This window comes from Ictidomys tridecemlineatus, chromosome 2 (assembly GCF_052094955.1).
Source record: "Ictidomys tridecemlineatus isolate mIctTri1 chromosome 2, mIctTri1.hap1, whole genome shotgun sequence".
NCBI lineage: Eukaryota > Metazoa > Chordata > Mammalia > Rodentia > Sciuridae > Ictidomys > Ictidomys tridecemlineatus.
The window spans coordinates 9193458-9210774 of NC_135478.1; the positions used below are offsets into that span (position 1 = coordinate 9193458).

The following is a 17317-nucleotide window of genomic DNA, read 5'->3' on the forward strand; positions in this document are numbered from 1 at the left end:
TCAGTAAGCAGAGCCTAATTTGACCAATCAGGAATGGCCCTCGAGAGAACCAATTGTTGGAAGATGCCCTAGAGATTGAGCCAATGAGAGCGCGCGCACCAGAGGGTGCTGCCACGCTGATGGAGAGGGCAGGCCAATCACAGTGGCCCGCGCAATCCGGGTGGTGGCAGTGCAGGACCCCTTGGGCTTGCTGGGACGACTTGGCTGCCAACGCTGGGGACGCCAAGCGATGGCTGCTTTCCCACCCAGTGTTCCTCTCGGCTCTTGTCGGATCGGAAGCGGTGCAGGCAATGGGGATACTCCGGGGCGCGTAGACCCGATTGCGGTTCCCATGGAAACTGCTGGCTCCCGCCGTACAGGGAGAAAAAAGGGGACTAGTTTGAGCGGGGTGAAAGGATTCGCGGGGGCAGCCTCAGCAGGACTTGCTCTTCCTCGCCACTTCCCGTGCCAAGATAAAGTAGGCCTGCGTCCAACGCAGAAACTGAGGCATAGGTGCGGCCCAACCGGGGCCAATCTGCGCGTGGCGCCACAGGGCTCCCAAGGGCACGTGCCCGGGTTCGCTGCAGCCGTCCCCTGAGTCACGTGGTGGCAGCCACCAGGGCCTACGCAGCTCGCGCGCCACCTGGCGGCCGCGCTTCATTACCCATTGCTCCCAGAAGTGGCTTCAGCAACATCCTCAGGGAAATGGGACCAAGGCAGGCACCCAATTGCTGCCAACTCCCTTTTCCCCGTGGTTATCGTATCTGGGAACAAGCAGAACGGGTTATTCCCCGGAGCTTTACATTGGCCGGCTTGATATTTACCTCTCCTAGTTTTCTTCCTGGTCTATGGACAACTACCACCTTCTCAGGGAGGCCCTCCCCGACCACCCACCTAAACAGCACGCCAGGAAACCAACACATCACTCCATTTTCTGCACGGCGCTTGACACTGGCTGTACATGTTTCATTTGGGGGATTTACTAAACACGTTCCCAGCTCCTCCTGAGGGTGGATGGGGAATGAGTGTTCCATGATAGACATTAGGAGGAGGCACCAGGATTCTAAGTCCTGGGAAATGCCTGGTGATCTCCAAGGTCCCCCAGGCCCAGGGAACGAGAAGGAGCTGAGGCTCAAAGGAAAGGGTCCTCTAGGGTGTGTAGGGACATCTTCCTAACCCGGCCTTGCTCAGGAAGAGACCAGATAGGTTGGAGAGAGAGGGCCCCCTCAATCATCCAGACCTAGGGGAAGGGCATCTCCCTTCTCGCACTTTAATCTTCTCTGCTCTCTTGACACATAGTTCAGGTAGCGCAGCCCCAGGCACCAGCTCTAGAGGGGGTTGGGGCGGGTGGGGACCTGCCCAGGGGGCCCAGCCCTGAGAGGTGTGGGGGCGCCTCCCTCCGGCCTGCGGTCTGGGCGCCCCGCGGCTGTCCAGGACCAGACAGGCCCGAGTGCAATGTCCGAGTGGACGAATAAATAGGGGCGGTCAGTGGTCGAGTATGTCAGGTAGGCTTGTGGTCCGGGTGGCTTTTGAGCGTGTGGAACTTGACACTGTCAAGCTTCTCAAAGCGCTTCCCGCATCGCTCGCACGTGAAATTGTATTGAACCTCGGCTGTGTGCTTCTTCATGTGCCAGTTGAGCGAGGCGCGCTGCCTGCACTGGTAGCCGCAGATCTCACACCTGGCGAAAAGTAAGAACTGGTGGGTCAGTGGGTGGGACTAGGGGGGCTGGCAGCCTACAGAAAGGGGAGGTGCCGTTGCGGTGATTGCACAGATGGAACTGCATGGAGGGAAAGCCTGTGGATGCCACTAGGTGGGCTCCCCAACCTCCCAGACCCTTTGGGGGACAGCCTGTCACTCACTGCAGGGGCGTTTCACCCGTGTGTGTGCGCCGGTGAACCTCCAGGTGGTTCTTCCTCTTGAAGGACTTGCCACAGGTCTCGCAGGTGAACTCACGGACACCTGGGGGCAGCAGAGATGTGACTGAGGATGCTGCCACTGGGAAGGGGGCGCAAGCCGGTTTCCCCCAGTGCTGACCGGCCCAACCCCATGGCTTCCCAGGGCTCAAAAAATGTCAACCTATAATGACAGCAAATGATATGAAGTGGCAGCACATCACCCAGTCACAGGTCCAAGCACAGCTGGGGTTCAAACTTTGGTCTCTAAGGGGCACAGGATACAAAATGTCAAGATGGATCTGAATTTGTCCCCAGTGTTTGAACTTTGGGTAATTTCACATAAAAACCCAAAGTTGTGGCTTCTCAAAATATTGGGGGCTCTGAACCTCAGAGCTGTGCCCTCCAGCTTCCCCAGCCATACAGAAGTATCAAATCTTGCCCTGGGGTAAACCCGGAAGTCCAGTCCTAGACTCTGCCCAACTCTCCTCCCTCCTGTGGCCTGGGTGGCCCCACCGGCTCCCATTTATGACCTGGGGTGCTGCTCTAGGACACACCTGGAGGAGAGATGGTGGTATCACCTTTGGTGTTTAGTATTTCTGAAATATTGGCTTTTATTTTTTAAAGCAACTTGGGTTTTTCAGGGTGGGGACAGTGATTTAAAAAAAAAAAAAAAAACTACTGTGATATGGCAGGCATTCTGAGGGCTCATCAGAAGTTGGTTCACTGTCCCTGCTCCACCCCGAAGTCCTGCATGAAATCTTGTCAAGGGCCTGGGCAGAAGAGTCAGGTCCTGCCAGGCCCACCTATGTCACTATGGTTCGGCTTACTGAGCACATGGAGGCTCCAAGAGGGGTAGTCCTGTGTCTGAGGCACTAGTGCTGAGGTTTAACCTTGGCTGCTCCAGCCCTGGCTCCCAAGTCCCTGCCTGTGTCCCCAGCTGGTCCTGCCAGCTGGCCCAGGGCCTGACCTGAATGGATGATCATGTGTCGCCGCAGGTGATTGGATAAATAGAACTTCTTGCCACAGCCAGGGTGAGGGCACACTTTGGTCTTCCCTTTCCGGTGCACGAGGTTGACATGGTTCTGGGGGCAAGAGGGGCAGGAATGGGTGCTAGGCCCACCTGAGGGGCTCCTGAAGGTAGGGGAAAAGAGGGCTGCTGGGAGGTAAGCAGGATCAGCTTGGGCAGCTAAGAGGGAAGGGTGCTCTTGCCCAGCTTCCAGACTGCTACAGGTACACATGGCACACAGAGCAGGTTTACCAAACACCTGCTGTGCCAGGCTCTGGACTGGAATATCCATTAACCCTGGGAAGGGCCTGGTGACCATCAGCTCAGTTATAGACAGGGAAACGAAGGTTGCAGAGGCTCAGTGGTTGGAATCATGTCTCAGAGGTGGGAGTGGAAGGACTAGGATGGAATCCAGGGATGTCATGTGCTATGCTGTCCCTGGGCATTTAATTCATTCATTCCTTTGTTCTTTCATTTTTTAAAACTCACTAGATGGTCTTATACACAGTAGGTGTTCAATTCATGCTTAATGAGAACACGGCTTGGCAAATCCAAAGGCCTACTAGTCCTGCCTTCTATGCCAGGTGTGGGGATATGACAAAACCCCATCTCTGCCGTCAGGGTTCCAAATCCAGTCTTCAGCGGGCAAACTACAGATCCAGCCTCCTGGTGGTACAGTGACTCAAGTCTCCCAGGCCTGACTGGCCCTGGGGGCTGGAATGGCTTGCTGATGGAGAGCCACGGGGACGAAGCACACGGAGCTAAGAGCAAGAGCATGGCCAGGGCAAGGCGGGAGGAGTTCAGGAGGTCAGGAGAGGAGGAACTGGGAGCAGGCAGTAATGCCTGATCTCTGTGGGAAGAGATGGCTGAGGCCGTGAGGGGTCTGACAAGGTATCAGGATGCACAGAGGATTTGAAGGAAGCTCCTGAGACCAGTTGGGGCCAGATGGGCTCATGAAGATGAATCACAGGCCAGTGGCACACAGCAGGGCCCTCCATGAACCACTCTGCCCAGACCAGCACACAGGTAGCCAGACACAGGAGCAGGCCCACCAGCCTGCCCTGGGGGTGGCCTCACCTGGAAGCTGCCAAGGGCCACGTAGACCTGGCTGCAGCCCTCATATGGACAGTGGAACATCTCAAGCAGGCCGTCGGCATCCATCACCCGGGACCGCTTGCTCCGCCGCCTCCTAGAGAGGGAAGGGGCCCTTGGTGTCAGAATGCCAAGCCCAGGCAGACTGTGAGCCACTTCTTGCCCTTGTGCCCACCCATCCAACTCAGCACCCACTTCTCAGGCTCCTTGGGGATCTCGTAGATGATGGCCGACATGTCACTGCCGTCTAGCTCCTCCCCATCTGCTTCTGCCTCAGGCTCTGCACTCTCAGGCACGGTCGCCACCAGCTCTGCCAGCTCTGTGGCCACAGGCTCCTCCTTCTCCTCCTTTTTGAGCATGTATAGATCCTCCTTCTCTACGGGGGTGGACACAGGGCGGTGTCCATGGGGGGGCTAAGGCTGTCTAGAAGCCCTTCTCCAGGGCCACTCCTTCCCCTCCCCCTCCAGGTCCCACCCAATCCCTGCCAGAGGCCACAGTGGGCCCTCCAGACCTTTCTTGGTCTCGATGCCGGCTATGGAGGTGGTGTCCATGGTGCTGGGCTGGCTGCCCTCAGGCTCTGTCTGGGTGTAGGCTGCCACACCCTCCATCATGGCACAGGGCACCTCCTCGCCCAGGCCACTGCTTGGGGCGCTGCTGCCCGAAGCCACGTTGAGGTGGATGCCCTCGGCCGTGAGGGTGTTGTATCCAGGGCCTGCGATGATGATCACCTGGGAGCCGGGCACCATGCCTGGCACAGGGCAGCTGGCTACTACCTCGCCCAGTGCCTCCTGGGGCACATTCTCAAAGAGGGCGCCGGGGCCAGCACCCACTTGCACAGGTACTGGCACACACACCACTGTCTCGAGGGCTTCAGACCCACTGCCTGCAGGGTTGGGGCACAATGGGGTGCCCTGCTCAGCCAGGCTTTCCACGTGGTGGACGTCGAAGGGGATGTGCACACCTTCCTGAGTGATAAGCCCACTGCTGCCCACTGGGCTGGTGGGGGTGACTGCTGCTGCAGCTGCTGAAGCCTTGGCTGGCTGGCTCTCTGGGGGCTCCTCAGAGTCGGAGCCTGAGCCAGAGCTGGGGGAGTCAGAGCTGCCAGCCACCTGGCCATTGCCCGCTGTGATGAGAGAAGAAAGGAGGCAGTTACGATGGTGGCAGCAGCAGCAGCTAGTATTTGTTGAAGGGCCACCAGGGGCAGGGCACTGTAACCCTCTCTCTCACTGCCAAAAAACAGTGGTCATTTATTAATTGCCACTGTCCCTGGCTGCACCAAGGCACCTGACTCAACTGACCACCCAGCTTCTCTGATGTGCTGTCCTCCCTGGGCCTCTAGCTCTACATCCTTGTTTTCTGGGCTACCCTGGCAGCTCCTTCCTAGTCTCTTTGGCTCGTTCATGTCTTGAAGGCCCAAGCCAGGGCCTCATCCCAGCCCTCAGCTCATCCCTGGGTCTCACCCAGGCTGATGATATTAAACGCCACTCTATTCTCCACACTAATTGGTTTAATTCATTACTTTCATTCCAACACTTTAATACAATTTGGACACTGTCTACCTGGAGATAGCCTCAGATCACACAAATTAAGGGCTCTGTCCCACAAGACTGTCCCAACTTCCAGGGCCAGTTGCAAGTCCTGGGCCACTCTGTATGTCTGACCAACCAACTGTGATCAAGGGGTTCCCATGACCTCCTCCTCAGGTTTAATAATTTGCTAGAATGACTCAAAGAACTCAGAAAAGTACTCTACTTATCACTACAAGCTTCTTATAAAGGATACAACTCAACCATAGTCAAACGGAAGAGAGGCATTGAGGAGGGGCACAGAGTTCCACGTCCTGTCTGAGGACACCCCTCAGAGCTGGTGATGTGTGCATCAAGCAGGGAGCTCACAGAAACTCACTCTTCAGGGTTTTTTAAGCCCCTGCAGTTTGGGGAGTGGGGCTGAGAGTTCCCACTTCTGATCCTAAGTTTGGTCTTTTGGGTAACCCCATCCAGAAGATATGTAGGGGCCCACCCTGAATCACTTCATTAACATAGATTCTGGGGTGTTCCAAAGGGGCTCTTTGTGAATAACAAAAACCTCTATCACTCAGGAAATTCAAAGAGTTTGGGAAGCTCTATTAAAAGGGCTGAAGGGGCTGGGTTTGTGGCTCAGTGGTAGTGTGCTCATCTAGCATGCAAGAGGCACTGGGTTCCATCCTCAGCACCACATAAATGTAAAATAAAGATATTGTGTCCACCTAAAACAAAAAAATAAATATAAAAAAAGGGGGGCTGGGGACATAGCTCAGTGGTAGAGCACTTGCCTAGATTGCCAGAGGCCCTAGTTCCATCCTTAGGACTGAGAAAGGAGGAATGAAACAGAGAGAGAGAGAAAGAGAGAAAGGAAGGAAGGAAGAAAGGAAGGAAGGAAGGAAGGAAGGAAGGAAGGAAGAAATAAAATAAATAACCAGGGAATCAAACACAGTTATCCTTCTGTATCCTCAGAGGATTAGTTCCAGGACACCTCCGTAGATACCGGGATATCAGAACTGGAGAATTCTTAAGTCTTTTACATAAAATGGCATAATATTTGCACAGACCTATGTACATCCTCCCATAGACTTCAAATCATCTCTAGATTACCTATGACACCTGATATGATATAAATGATTCCTGGTTGGGTGAACCCATGGATAAGGAACCTACTGATATGGAGGGCACCCACTTGCACAGGTATTGGCACGCACACTATAAATGTATTTATACTACAACCAGGTGGGGCCTGATGACTCCACGTGCACCCTGGACCTCCCTGTGGGATTCTAGGCTTGCACCTCACAGCTCCCCAGGGAGCTCTCGCAGGCATCTGACTCAGCTCAGCAACTCTGGGCTCTTCCTTACTGGATCTTCCCTTCAAAAGAGCCTGTACTGCTCATGTGTGTGCCTCTCAAAGGGTGATAGCTCTGTCCCTCCTGGTACTCAGCCAAAGTCCTGGGCTAACCTTGACTTCTCTCTCACACCCACTTCCAATCTGTCAGCAAAACCTGTTGGCACTGCATCCAAAAGTCATCTGTCCACAGTCCAAATGCTTCTCCTCCCCCCTCTGCAAATGCTGGTTATGGCTCCAATCATCCCTGGACAGGACCAGAGTAGTCCCTTCTCTTTGGTCCCCTGGTTCCAGAGAACCCACTCATCACTTCTTGTGGATAAGCCCGCTGTTCCCAAACCCAGCTCTTCTTAAAACCTGGGTGGACTATATCTCTCAGCATCCCTTGCAGCATGTCAATGTAGCCCATTGGCTGGTTCCAGCAAGGGAACAGAAGTAGATGTGCTCTCTTAGGGCCCAGCCCCTACCTGTCTGTCCTGATCAGCCAGCCAGGACCCAGAAGGAGGCTAAAGACACAAGATAGAAGAACCTGGGTCCCCACAGGCTCAGCATGGTGGCACATGCCTGTAATCCCAGTGGCTCAGAAGGCTGAGGCAGGAGGATCTTGAGTTTGAGGTCAGCCTCAGCAACACAGAGGCTGAGTATGTGGCTTAGTGGTTAAGCAACCCTGAGTTCAAATCCTGGATTTCAGGAAAAAAAAAAAAGAATCTGGGTTCCCATGTGGAAGGCAGAGCCAATGGATTGGGGCACTGGGCTTTGTGTGAAGCAACCAACGTGTGCCTGTTTCAGCAGCTGGCATTTGTCAATCAAAATCCTGACTCACTTGATGGAGCAGTCGAAGCCCTTACTGTGGCTACACACCTTGCACTATCACATGCCCCTTCCCCATCACCTCCTCTCCAGATGCCCCCCTAGCTCCTCAGAGACACTAGCCAAGTTCCTATCTCAGGGCCTTTGCACTTGTCATTCCTTCTGCCTGAATTCCCTTCTCTCAGATACACAGAAGCTCCCTCCCTCATGTCTATCAGCCCCTCATCCAGTGATGTTTCAGGGAGGCTCCCTGGACCATCTTGTCTCAGAAAGCCCCTTTTTGCTCCTTTCTTTTTTCCCAAAACACCTACCACCTTCAAGTATATTCTATATTTTATTTACTTATCTTGTTTATGGTCTGCTATTCCTCTGCAATGTAAACACCTCAAAGAAAGAGGTCCCTGGGCAGGGCACATTTGAATCAAAGAACTACTTTTAGACCAGCACTGTGATGAAGGCAGGGGGCCAACATCTTAGCCAGGGAAACTAGGAATGAGAAAAACAAATGACTGCCGCCTGGGTCACACATTCCCCCGCCCCCCCCCCCCCCCCCGCATGCTAGGGATCTAACCCAGGGGTGCTTTACCACTGAGCTACATCCCCAGCCCTTTTTGTTTGTTTGTTTTTGTTTTTTAATTTTGAAACAGGGCCTCACTAAGTTGCTGAGCTGGTCTCAGACATGCAGTTCTGTCTCAGCCTCCCATGTCGCTGGGATTACAGGCATGTGCCACCATGCATGGCACCTCGTTAGTCTTGTGACACAGCTGGGGCATGTTGTTTGGAGACCATGGGTCCTACAGCCCTAGGGTCATGTAGAAAGTACAGGCTTCCCAGGTTAGAGCAGTGCCTGCCTCTGGCTAGGTGGGCACAGCGCTCATGTAACCTCTCTGTCCTGGGGATTGCTGTGGGACCTGCTTTGAAAGAGCATTTGGGGTATTAATGAGAAGACATACGTACAGGGTTTCAACAGAAGAGGGCTCAAAGAGGGCACCGAGTGTTCTTTGTTTGTCTAGTTTTTGCAGTGCTGAGATGGAACCCAGGGCTTTGAGCATGCGAGGCAAGTGCTCTACCACTGAGCTACAGTCCCCAGACCTTTTCATTTGGGGAACAGGGTGCTGCTAAGTTGTCCCGGCTGGTCTTGAACTTGAGATCTTCCTGCCTCAGTTTCCCAAGTACCTAGGATTACAGGCATGTGCCTCTACACCTTTCTAGAGATGGAGGAAACTCTCAGAGGTGGAGCCTACCAGGAGGTCTTTCAGTTACTGGGGGCATGCCCCGCAGGAGACTGTGGGATGCCGCCGGCACCTTCCTTGATCTCTTTTGCTCCCTGGCCATCAGGTGAGTGATTCTGTTCTGCCACACACTCCTGCCACTGCCATCCAGACCCCACCAGAGGTCTGAAAGTCAGGGTCAGCCTGACGGTGAACAAGAACCTCTCAAGCTGTGTGTGTGTGTAAGGCGTAATGACCCCTCCTCTTCATGAGTAGATCACCTCATGTACTGGTTACACATGGGCACTGAGACACCCAACCCTAACCCAGGCCACTCCTGATGGCCCAGGCCTGACAGCAAGCTGGGGAGAGAGGGTTTCAGCCTCTCCTGCTGTCCCTCACATCTGCAGCACCCCCTGAAGGAGGGGGCAGTCACCAAGAAAGCTGGGGGCAGGGCCAGGACACGCATCTGGTACACCTAACTCTGAAGTCCAGCTTAAGTCCAATGCTGAACCTCTCTCCAGATAATAAAAGCATTAGTGACAGAAATAGCCACGCACCCCTGACTTCCCACAGCCCAGGCAGTAGGTCTCCTGACTGACTCATAGGTGGCAGGGCACCAAGCAGAGCAGGTAGGGGGTACTGCTGGGGGAGCAGGGTTGGGATACGGACAAGGTCACTTCGCTCACGGATGCCCTTAGCAGATGTGGCTAATGGATCACAGTGCTCATTCCTATGAGCCCAGATCTGGCAGTTACAATAGGTTTGGGGAAGGAGGGGCTCCTCTAGGTACCACCCCACCCCAGCCCAATCCATCGCCAGATGGGCCAGTCACATTACTCCTGGGGTCCAGGGTTCATCGACCATGAAGCAGGGTTGTGACAGGGCTGGAGGGATGATTCAGGGCGGCAAAGGGCAGGGCTGGAATGAGCACATCGAGGGGGCTCTGACCGGCAGGGGAGGGTGGCGTGCTGGTCATGAGCACAGGACACCCACAAGCTGGGAGCCTGGCCGCTGCACAGTGGGATGGCCGTGGGCGTGGGTGCCCACCAGGAACACCTCTCACCCCCAGCTTCCTCCTGGCCAGCTGGGATGCCACCTGTTCTGTGACGCCTGCCAGCACGAATCAGCCCTGATGATTGACCCCACCCTCAGCCCTGGCAGGTGCCTGGCAGTGGGCCCCATGTTCCTCTCACAGCCCCACCAAGCCCTGGAGGCAGCAGGCTCCCTCGCCACTCATAGGGTCTCCTCTGCTCCCCACATGGCCAACTGGGCCTTCCACACTGAGTCCCTCCTGGCCCAGTAGGACCAATGTGGGACAGAAAAAGAGGGGAGGGAAAGGGACAGGGACTAAGAGCTGGGGAGGGAGGTGGAAGGAGACGGAGAGAGCAGGCTCAGGAGGGGAGAGGGAAGCAAAGAAAGTGAGGAGGAGAGAAAATGGGAACCCTGGCAAGACAGAGGGAAAGAGAATGAGCCAGAGTGACAAATTTGAGCCACAGAAAATAAAAAAGGTGCTAGAGGCCAGGAGGGCATCATCCACCTTGCCAAGCTAAGCCTGTGCCCAGAACCCGGGTTCCACTGAAGCTGCCCAGCCAGGTCAAGTGGGGACCATCTCTTCTACTCAGGCTCTGCAAGGACTCAGAGATCACAAATCTCTGAAGGGCTCAACTAAGCCACTGACCCTGAAGCCAGTGCCAGTGCGGCTGCTGTTACATTTGTGACACTGACTTGAGGCTGGGGGGCAGCCCAGGTCCATACCCAGGAGGGACTGCAGAGTCCCCAAATGCCACAGTCAGCATGTGCCCTCGCCCTGAGGACCCACCTTTGTCACTTTCGGGGTCAGAGTCACTGAGGGGCTTCAGCGGGGAGTGCAGGTCCTGGAAGTAGCGGTGGCCGGCTTCACACTGCCACACTGCCGTGGTGTACAGGCCAAAGGTGGGGTCCAGCTCGGCAAGGTGTGGCTCATATGGGCAGCGGTGCTTGTGGTCCTCATACCAGATCACCACGTTCTTCAGGCAGTTCACGTTGCGTCGCCGCCCTGCAGAGACAGGGCCCAGGACAGGCATGAGCAGCCATACCCACTGTCCACGGGGACCCTGGGCACTATGCCTTCATGGGCTGGAATACCCTCATGAGCCCTGCACCCAGTTTACAGGGAAGGAAACTGAGGCTCAGAGGCAAGAACCCTAGAGATGACAGGGACTGGCAGAGACTCTTCACTGGCTAAGTGGAGCCATGTGCCCAATGGAGCCCGGCACGTAGTAGGTACATAGTAATCGTTAGCTGCCTGGTACTGTAATCATTCTCATCAATACTTGGCCCTAGAACCCGCAGTCCCTGGGCAGTGGTCTCCTTGGCTCGTGCCCGTCCCTCCTTCACAGCCACCAGAAGGCACCTGATTAGAGCACCCCTCTCTCAGAATCCACTGTGGCTGCCCTCACTGGGGGTGAAAGCAAACGTCCACCCTATGACCCACAAGGCCCTATACCATCTGCTCAGTCACACCCCCTCTCTCAGCTCCTCCCACTCCTATCTCTCCCCTCCATCCACTTAGTCTCCTAGCTACTCCTTAAATGAGCTTGGCGTGGGCCTGGCCCAGGGCCTTTGCAAGGACCGTGCCATCTTTTTCCAGAGACCTGCCTAGCTCCCTTTCCCTCCACTCAGGTTTCTCACCAAATGTGCCTTCCTCTGAGAGGCCACCCCACACCCAGGTTACTGAAGCCAGTCCCTCCCGACTCCCAGTGCTGGGGCTGGAACCCAGGGCTGTGTAAATCCTAGCCTAGCCAAATTTACTTGTTTCCTTTTTTCTCCTGAGAGCACCTAGATACTGTCTAGGGTTACTTGTTTGAGGGTCCCTGGTCTGACTCCCTCACTAGAATGTCAGCTTCTCAAAAGCAGAGACATTTATCTGTTTTGTTCCTGCGGGTCTCCACAGGTTCGGGTGCTCTGTAGTGCTCTGCAAATATTTGCTGGATAAGAGGGTGCTGCAAGGGGGTTATCATGTGGGGCCAGAAGGCCTGGGTTCCAATCCCAGCTTTGCCACTTCCTAGCTGGGTGATTTCAGCCAAATGACTTGACTTCTCAAAATCTTAGTTGCCTCCTCTGGACCAGGGGAGAATAAGAATTCTAGCTGGCTATGATGGCACAATCCTATAATCCCAGTGACTTGGGAAGCTGACACAGGAGAATCATAAGTTGGAGACTAATCTCAGCAATTTAGAAAGACCCTCAGCAACTCGATAAGACCTTGTCTCAAAATAAAAAATAAAAAAAGGCTGGGGTTATGGCTTGATGGTAGAGTGATCCTGGATTTAATGCCCTGTGCTAACAAAAAGAAATAAAGAAGAATTCCATCTCTGAGGGCTCCCAGGGAAGACAGAGGAAGCAAAGGCATCAATGCAGCACCAAACAGGGCTTGATACACAAAGTGTGCCCCAGATGAGACCTGCAACTAGGGTGATGGTCCAGGACTCCTGGCCAGTAGAATGGAGGTGTGACCCCTAACTTTGGGATCAGGAGATGAGGTGGCAGCCCAGAAGAGATCCTTAGGCCTAGGGATTACACCCAGGGTCTCCAAGTCAGTGGCAATCCCTACCCTTTAGGATTTCAAGGTCATAGTCTCAGCTCAGCCCCACCTTCAGAGAATGGAGAGAAGTGGGGGGCACTCACTGCTACCCTAGGTTCTCCCTTGGACTTCTGGCTTTCACCCTGATGGACATGACCTGAGACCCACAGTCCCAGGGTTTGGACTAGGTTCAGACTCCCACCAACTTGTGCAGGCAGGAGGGCTGAGTTCCAGGCTCTGTCCTGCCTCGCTCCACTGTGGGCTGGCACATAATGCACCCTGAGGTTTAGATAAGCTTTCCCCTCTGCTTGGCTCTCCCTGGCATGTGTCCCTTTCCTCCCCACCTTGGCTACAGCTCCACTTACTTTTTTTCCGCTTTGGCTTTTTGGGGACTTGCTCCCAAGGCTTCCTGCAACAGAGAGAGGCAATATGGGTAAACACGGATCAAGGCTGGGCCATGCCCTGACAGCTGCTAAGGAATGACAGCAACTTGTCTGGCTCTAGGTAGAATGTGAGCTTCTGTTCACCTGCCCAACTCCAGCACCATGTCAGCAGGCGCCTGGCTTGGGCTCCCTCCTCCACTGACACCTGCCTTTGGAGGGAGGCCTGATATCATCACTCATCTCACACACAGGGAAACTGAGGCTCAGAGGGGTGAGGCCATCTGTCCTGGGTCCCACAGTCAGGAAATGGGAAGGGGAAACAGAAAGTTGGTGTGTCAGTCAGAGTTCCAAGAGAACTCTCAGGGTTCCTGCCTTGGGGAGCACATGCCCTATATAGTAGGCTCTCTGTGTTTGTGGGTTCTGCATTCTTGGATTCAACCAAGGATGGAAAATATTTGGAAAAACATTGCATCTATATTGAACATGTACAGACTTTATTCTCTAATACAGTTTAACTATATATTTGGTATTTATATTATATTAGGTTTTCTAAGTCATCTAGAGATGATTTATAGTCTATGGGAAGATGTGCATAAGTCCTATGCAAATACTACACCATTTTATTTAAGGGACTTGAACATTTAAGGATTTTGGTACCTACTAGGGGTCCTGGAAACAATCCCTGTGGATACCACGTAAAGACACTCTCATCCTCTCCCCTTGAGGTGGGCAGGTCTGTGGGTATGATAGGATGCCTCTCATAGGTAGGTAACTTGGAATTAAAAGAGGAAATATGGTTAATCAGGGGAAGCCTTCAAAGAGTCTAAGCCCTGCTGCAGTCAACAATGGAAAGATGGGGACAGGAGGGGGCCCATGGAGGTACCATATGGCAAGGATCCAAGAGTGGCTTCTAAGACTGAGTGATAACAGCTGACAGCCAGCAAGACAGCAAAGACCTCAGTCCTATTATCACAAAGAAACAAATTCTTCCAGTAACACGAAGCAGTCTGGAGGGAGACCTTTCCCTAGAGTACTTCCAGGTGAGGTCACAGCTGGTGGATACCTTGATTTCAGTGAGACCCTGAACAGAGGAGCCAGTGCCCAGCTCCTGATCCTCAGAAAGTCCAGATGATAGATTTGTGCGATTGTAACAGCTAAATTTGAGGCACTTGTTTTGCAGCAATAGGACTCAGAGCTGCTCAGGACCCATGCTGCCCCTGGAGTCCTGGTGGAAGAGTGTCAGACCCAGCTGGACGACTGCTTCAGACCTTTCTAGCCTGCTCTGCAAGGGCCCCAGGCTGCCCTCCAGTCTGCTCCTGCAGACAGCTTGGGTTCACCTGCCTGCTGACTGTCACACTTAGGTTGAAGCCCAATGACTGTGCTCTAAAGCCTTGGGGACCCAAGGTAAGGCGGGGGGGCCCATAGCTTCCTGCACAAGGATAGCTGCCAGACCTTCCAGGCAGGTTCCTGACCCCATATGGGTCACCCTACTGTCACCCAGCACCTGGTTTATAAATTGAAGGCCAGTACCTTGCAGCCAGTCTATCTGAGTCTCTGGGGGCCCTCATCTCCCTTCCTCCCACTCCACCTGCCTCCTTGTTCTTTTTTTTTTTTTAGATAGCCTTTTTAATATTTATTTTTTAGGTGTAGATGGACACAATACCTTTATTTTTATGTGGTGCTGAGGATTGCAGCATAGGATCCTAATAGCACTTTTCTCTTGGGGTTGGCTGCTTTCCTGGTCTCTAGTTCCCACGCTCACCCCTACAGCCTCGGTGTAAGGCGCTGTTAAAAATGTTGGATGTAGCTCAGTGGTAGAGTGTCTAACTAGGATATGTGAGGCTCCCTGGGTTTAATTCCCAGAGACAAAAAAAAAAAAAAAAGTGTTTTATTTTCTTCAATATAAAAACTCACACAGAAAAGATTAGAGTGCTCTCTTTGGACCCACAACCAGCTTGAACTGTCAACTCTTGGCCAACCTTATTTCGATTCATACTTCACCGGTTCTTTCTGCCACATACACCCTGAACAGCGCTTCTTTTAGAATATAAGCCAGACCATGTCACTTCTCTGTTGAAATTCCTTTGCTTAAGGAGAGCAAAAATTCCTGCCAGGGCTCTCCTCATTGGGAGGAGAGTCTGGAGTCCTCTCCAAGGCCTGCCAAGGTACTGTAAGACTAGTCATATCATCTCTCTGTCTTTGACTTCTTTTCTGCAGGACCTTTGCACTTGCTATTCCCTCCGCTCAACACTCTTCCCTGGGATAGGTGCATGGCTCCTCTCTCAGGTCTTTTACTCAAAGCTATCTTCTCAGAGTGGCCCACCCTCAGGCCCTATTTAAACTTCCAACTTAGGGGCTAGTGGGATGGCTCAATGGTGAGACCCTCAGTTCAATTCTCAGGACAACATACATACATACATACATACATAAATAAATACATAAAATAAACTTCTAACTCACACTCATGATTCCTTTTTTCCTAAACAGTGCAATTTATTTATTATGTTCTTTTTTGTAGTACTGGTGATTGAGCACCAGGGTGCCCTACCACTGAGTCACATCCCAAGCCCTATTTATTTATTTATTTGTTTGTTTGTTTTAAATATTTACTTTTTAATTTTAGGTGGACACAATATCTTTATTTATTTTTATGTGGTGCTGAGGATCAAACCCAGTGCCTCGCACATGCCAGGCCAGCGTGCTACCACTTGAGCCATATCCCCAGCCCCCTTTTTATTTTTTTATTCTGAGACAGGTCTAAGTTGCTTGGGGCCTCACTAAATTGCCAAGGGTGGCCTGGAACTTACCATCCTCCTGCCCCAGCCTCCTGAGTCACTGTGAGTACAGCATATGCCACTGCACCCAGCCTTGTTTCTTGTCTATAGTAGACAAGCCACTGCATAAGCCCTTCCCTCTGTCCAGTAGAATATCAGCTTCATGAAGCATGTATTTTTGTTACTGCTCCTAGCATTTCTGAACATACTCTTGGGCATAAAAAGTCTTGCCACCCTAGAGAGGGGGCGAGTACAATTCAGCAGGATTTGATTGATTTTTAACACTCAGGAACATGCTCTAGACAAACATGCATATGGGTGAAAGTGAAAACCAGAGCAGAACATTTCATTGATTGCGATTTTTTTCGCAATAAAAACAGGAATAAATATCTTCATCATAACAGCTAATATACTGCCAGGCGCTGTTCTTTGCACATTTTAACTCACTTAATTGTCACATTGGCCTATAAGGCAGGAAGGGAAAAACTCCATTCATACCACTCTTTCTCAAGTTTGAGACTTTGCAAATCTCTCCCTTCACTTCACCAGCTATTTCAGGATTTCCCCTTCACTTGAGTCTTTCAGGGCTGAAATGCTCCCTAGGAACCAGAAGGAGTAGTTGTCCCCAGGAACCAGGTGTAGATGTGGGGGGGGGCCTAGGGTTGAGGGGATGGGGTCATATTTAATCCCATTTGGGACACCAGGACCTCTTGAGGGGAAGAGCAGGATGTTCCAGGATGTCCAGAACCCAGGGGCGGGTGTGAGTTTTCGGAAAACGTGACTACAGATCCCAAGGCCCAGCGGGAACCTGGAGCCCGAACAAGGCCTCCAGGGGAGGGAGCGCTCTTGCAGGGATTGGGTAGTTAGAACGCCTGGAGGTGCGGCTCACCCTAGGATTGGGCAGCCAGAGCTTGAGAGGCGGGACCGAGCGACCAGAAGGCGGGTGGAAAGGCAGGGAGCATCTTAGGATTGGGCAGCAGGAGCCACGGGAGGCGGAGCCGCGAGCCCAGCGGGTGGCGGCACCAGTAGTCCGGGACCCAGACCAGCAGTTTGGCCCCTGGGCGGAGCTCGCAGGTGTCGGGGGCGGGGCCTTGAGCCGGAGCAGGCGGGGCCAAGCTCAGCGGGGGATGGGGGCGTCTCCTCCCTCGCTCGCTCGCTCGCTCCATCCCCCTCCCTCCGGCCGGGCCCCCTTACCCGTGGCGGCCGCTTCGCTGGCCGCGCTCCAGCGAGATGAGGTAGGCGGCGAGCTTGGCGTCGCTCCAGCCGCTGCGGCGCCGCAGGTCCACCCAGGGCCCGTGCGCCTCGCCCAGGTACACGCGCCGCACGTCGTACTTCTTCCGGGACTCCAGCCGCCGCCGGGCTCGGTCCGACTCCGTAAGCCGCGGTCGGCCCCGCGCCTTGCGGCCCGCCGCTCCCTCCTCAGCCGCCGCCTCCCCGCCTGCGCCCGCCTCAGCCTCCGCCTCCGCCTCGGGCTCCGGCGCCCGCTCCGCCATCCCCCCCACCCTAGTTACCAGCCTCCCCCGTTGTTAGGAGCCCGACCGGAAGTGGCGCACATTTTCGGCGCCACCGGGAAATTTCTCGCGGACCCTCACTGACCGGCAGCGCCAAAAGGACACCTAGAGCAGAATGTGCGCATGCGCTCTCTCTACCCGCCTCTTTTCGTTATTTTTCAATTTCGCTTAGAGAGCGTGAAGTTCCTGGCAGTAGAGCTTGTAGGCCTGCCGAGT

The 17317-nt window shown here is 53.7% G+C and overlaps 1 protein-coding gene across 1 annotated transcript; it reads right to left on the minus strand.

Annotated features, from left to right (window-relative positions):
• Nucleotides 1-909: 909 nt before the first annotated feature.
• Znf653 (zinc finger protein 653) lies at nt 910-17244 on the minus strand. The gene is made up of 9 exons (XM_005336177.4): nt 16785-17244; nt 12799-12842; nt 10691-10906; nt 4485-5096; nt 4169-4349; nt 3959-4070; nt 2843-2957; nt 1840-1939; nt 910-1658 (listed from the first exon to the last, which is right to left on the minus strand). Exons 1-9 carry the CDS (start codon nt 17081-17083, stop codon nt 1481-1483), a joined length of 1857 nt encoding a protein of 618 aa, XP_005336234.1. The 5' UTR covers nt 17084-17244; the 3' UTR covers nt 910-1480.
• Between the last annotated feature and the right edge of the window lie 73 nt (nt 17245-17317).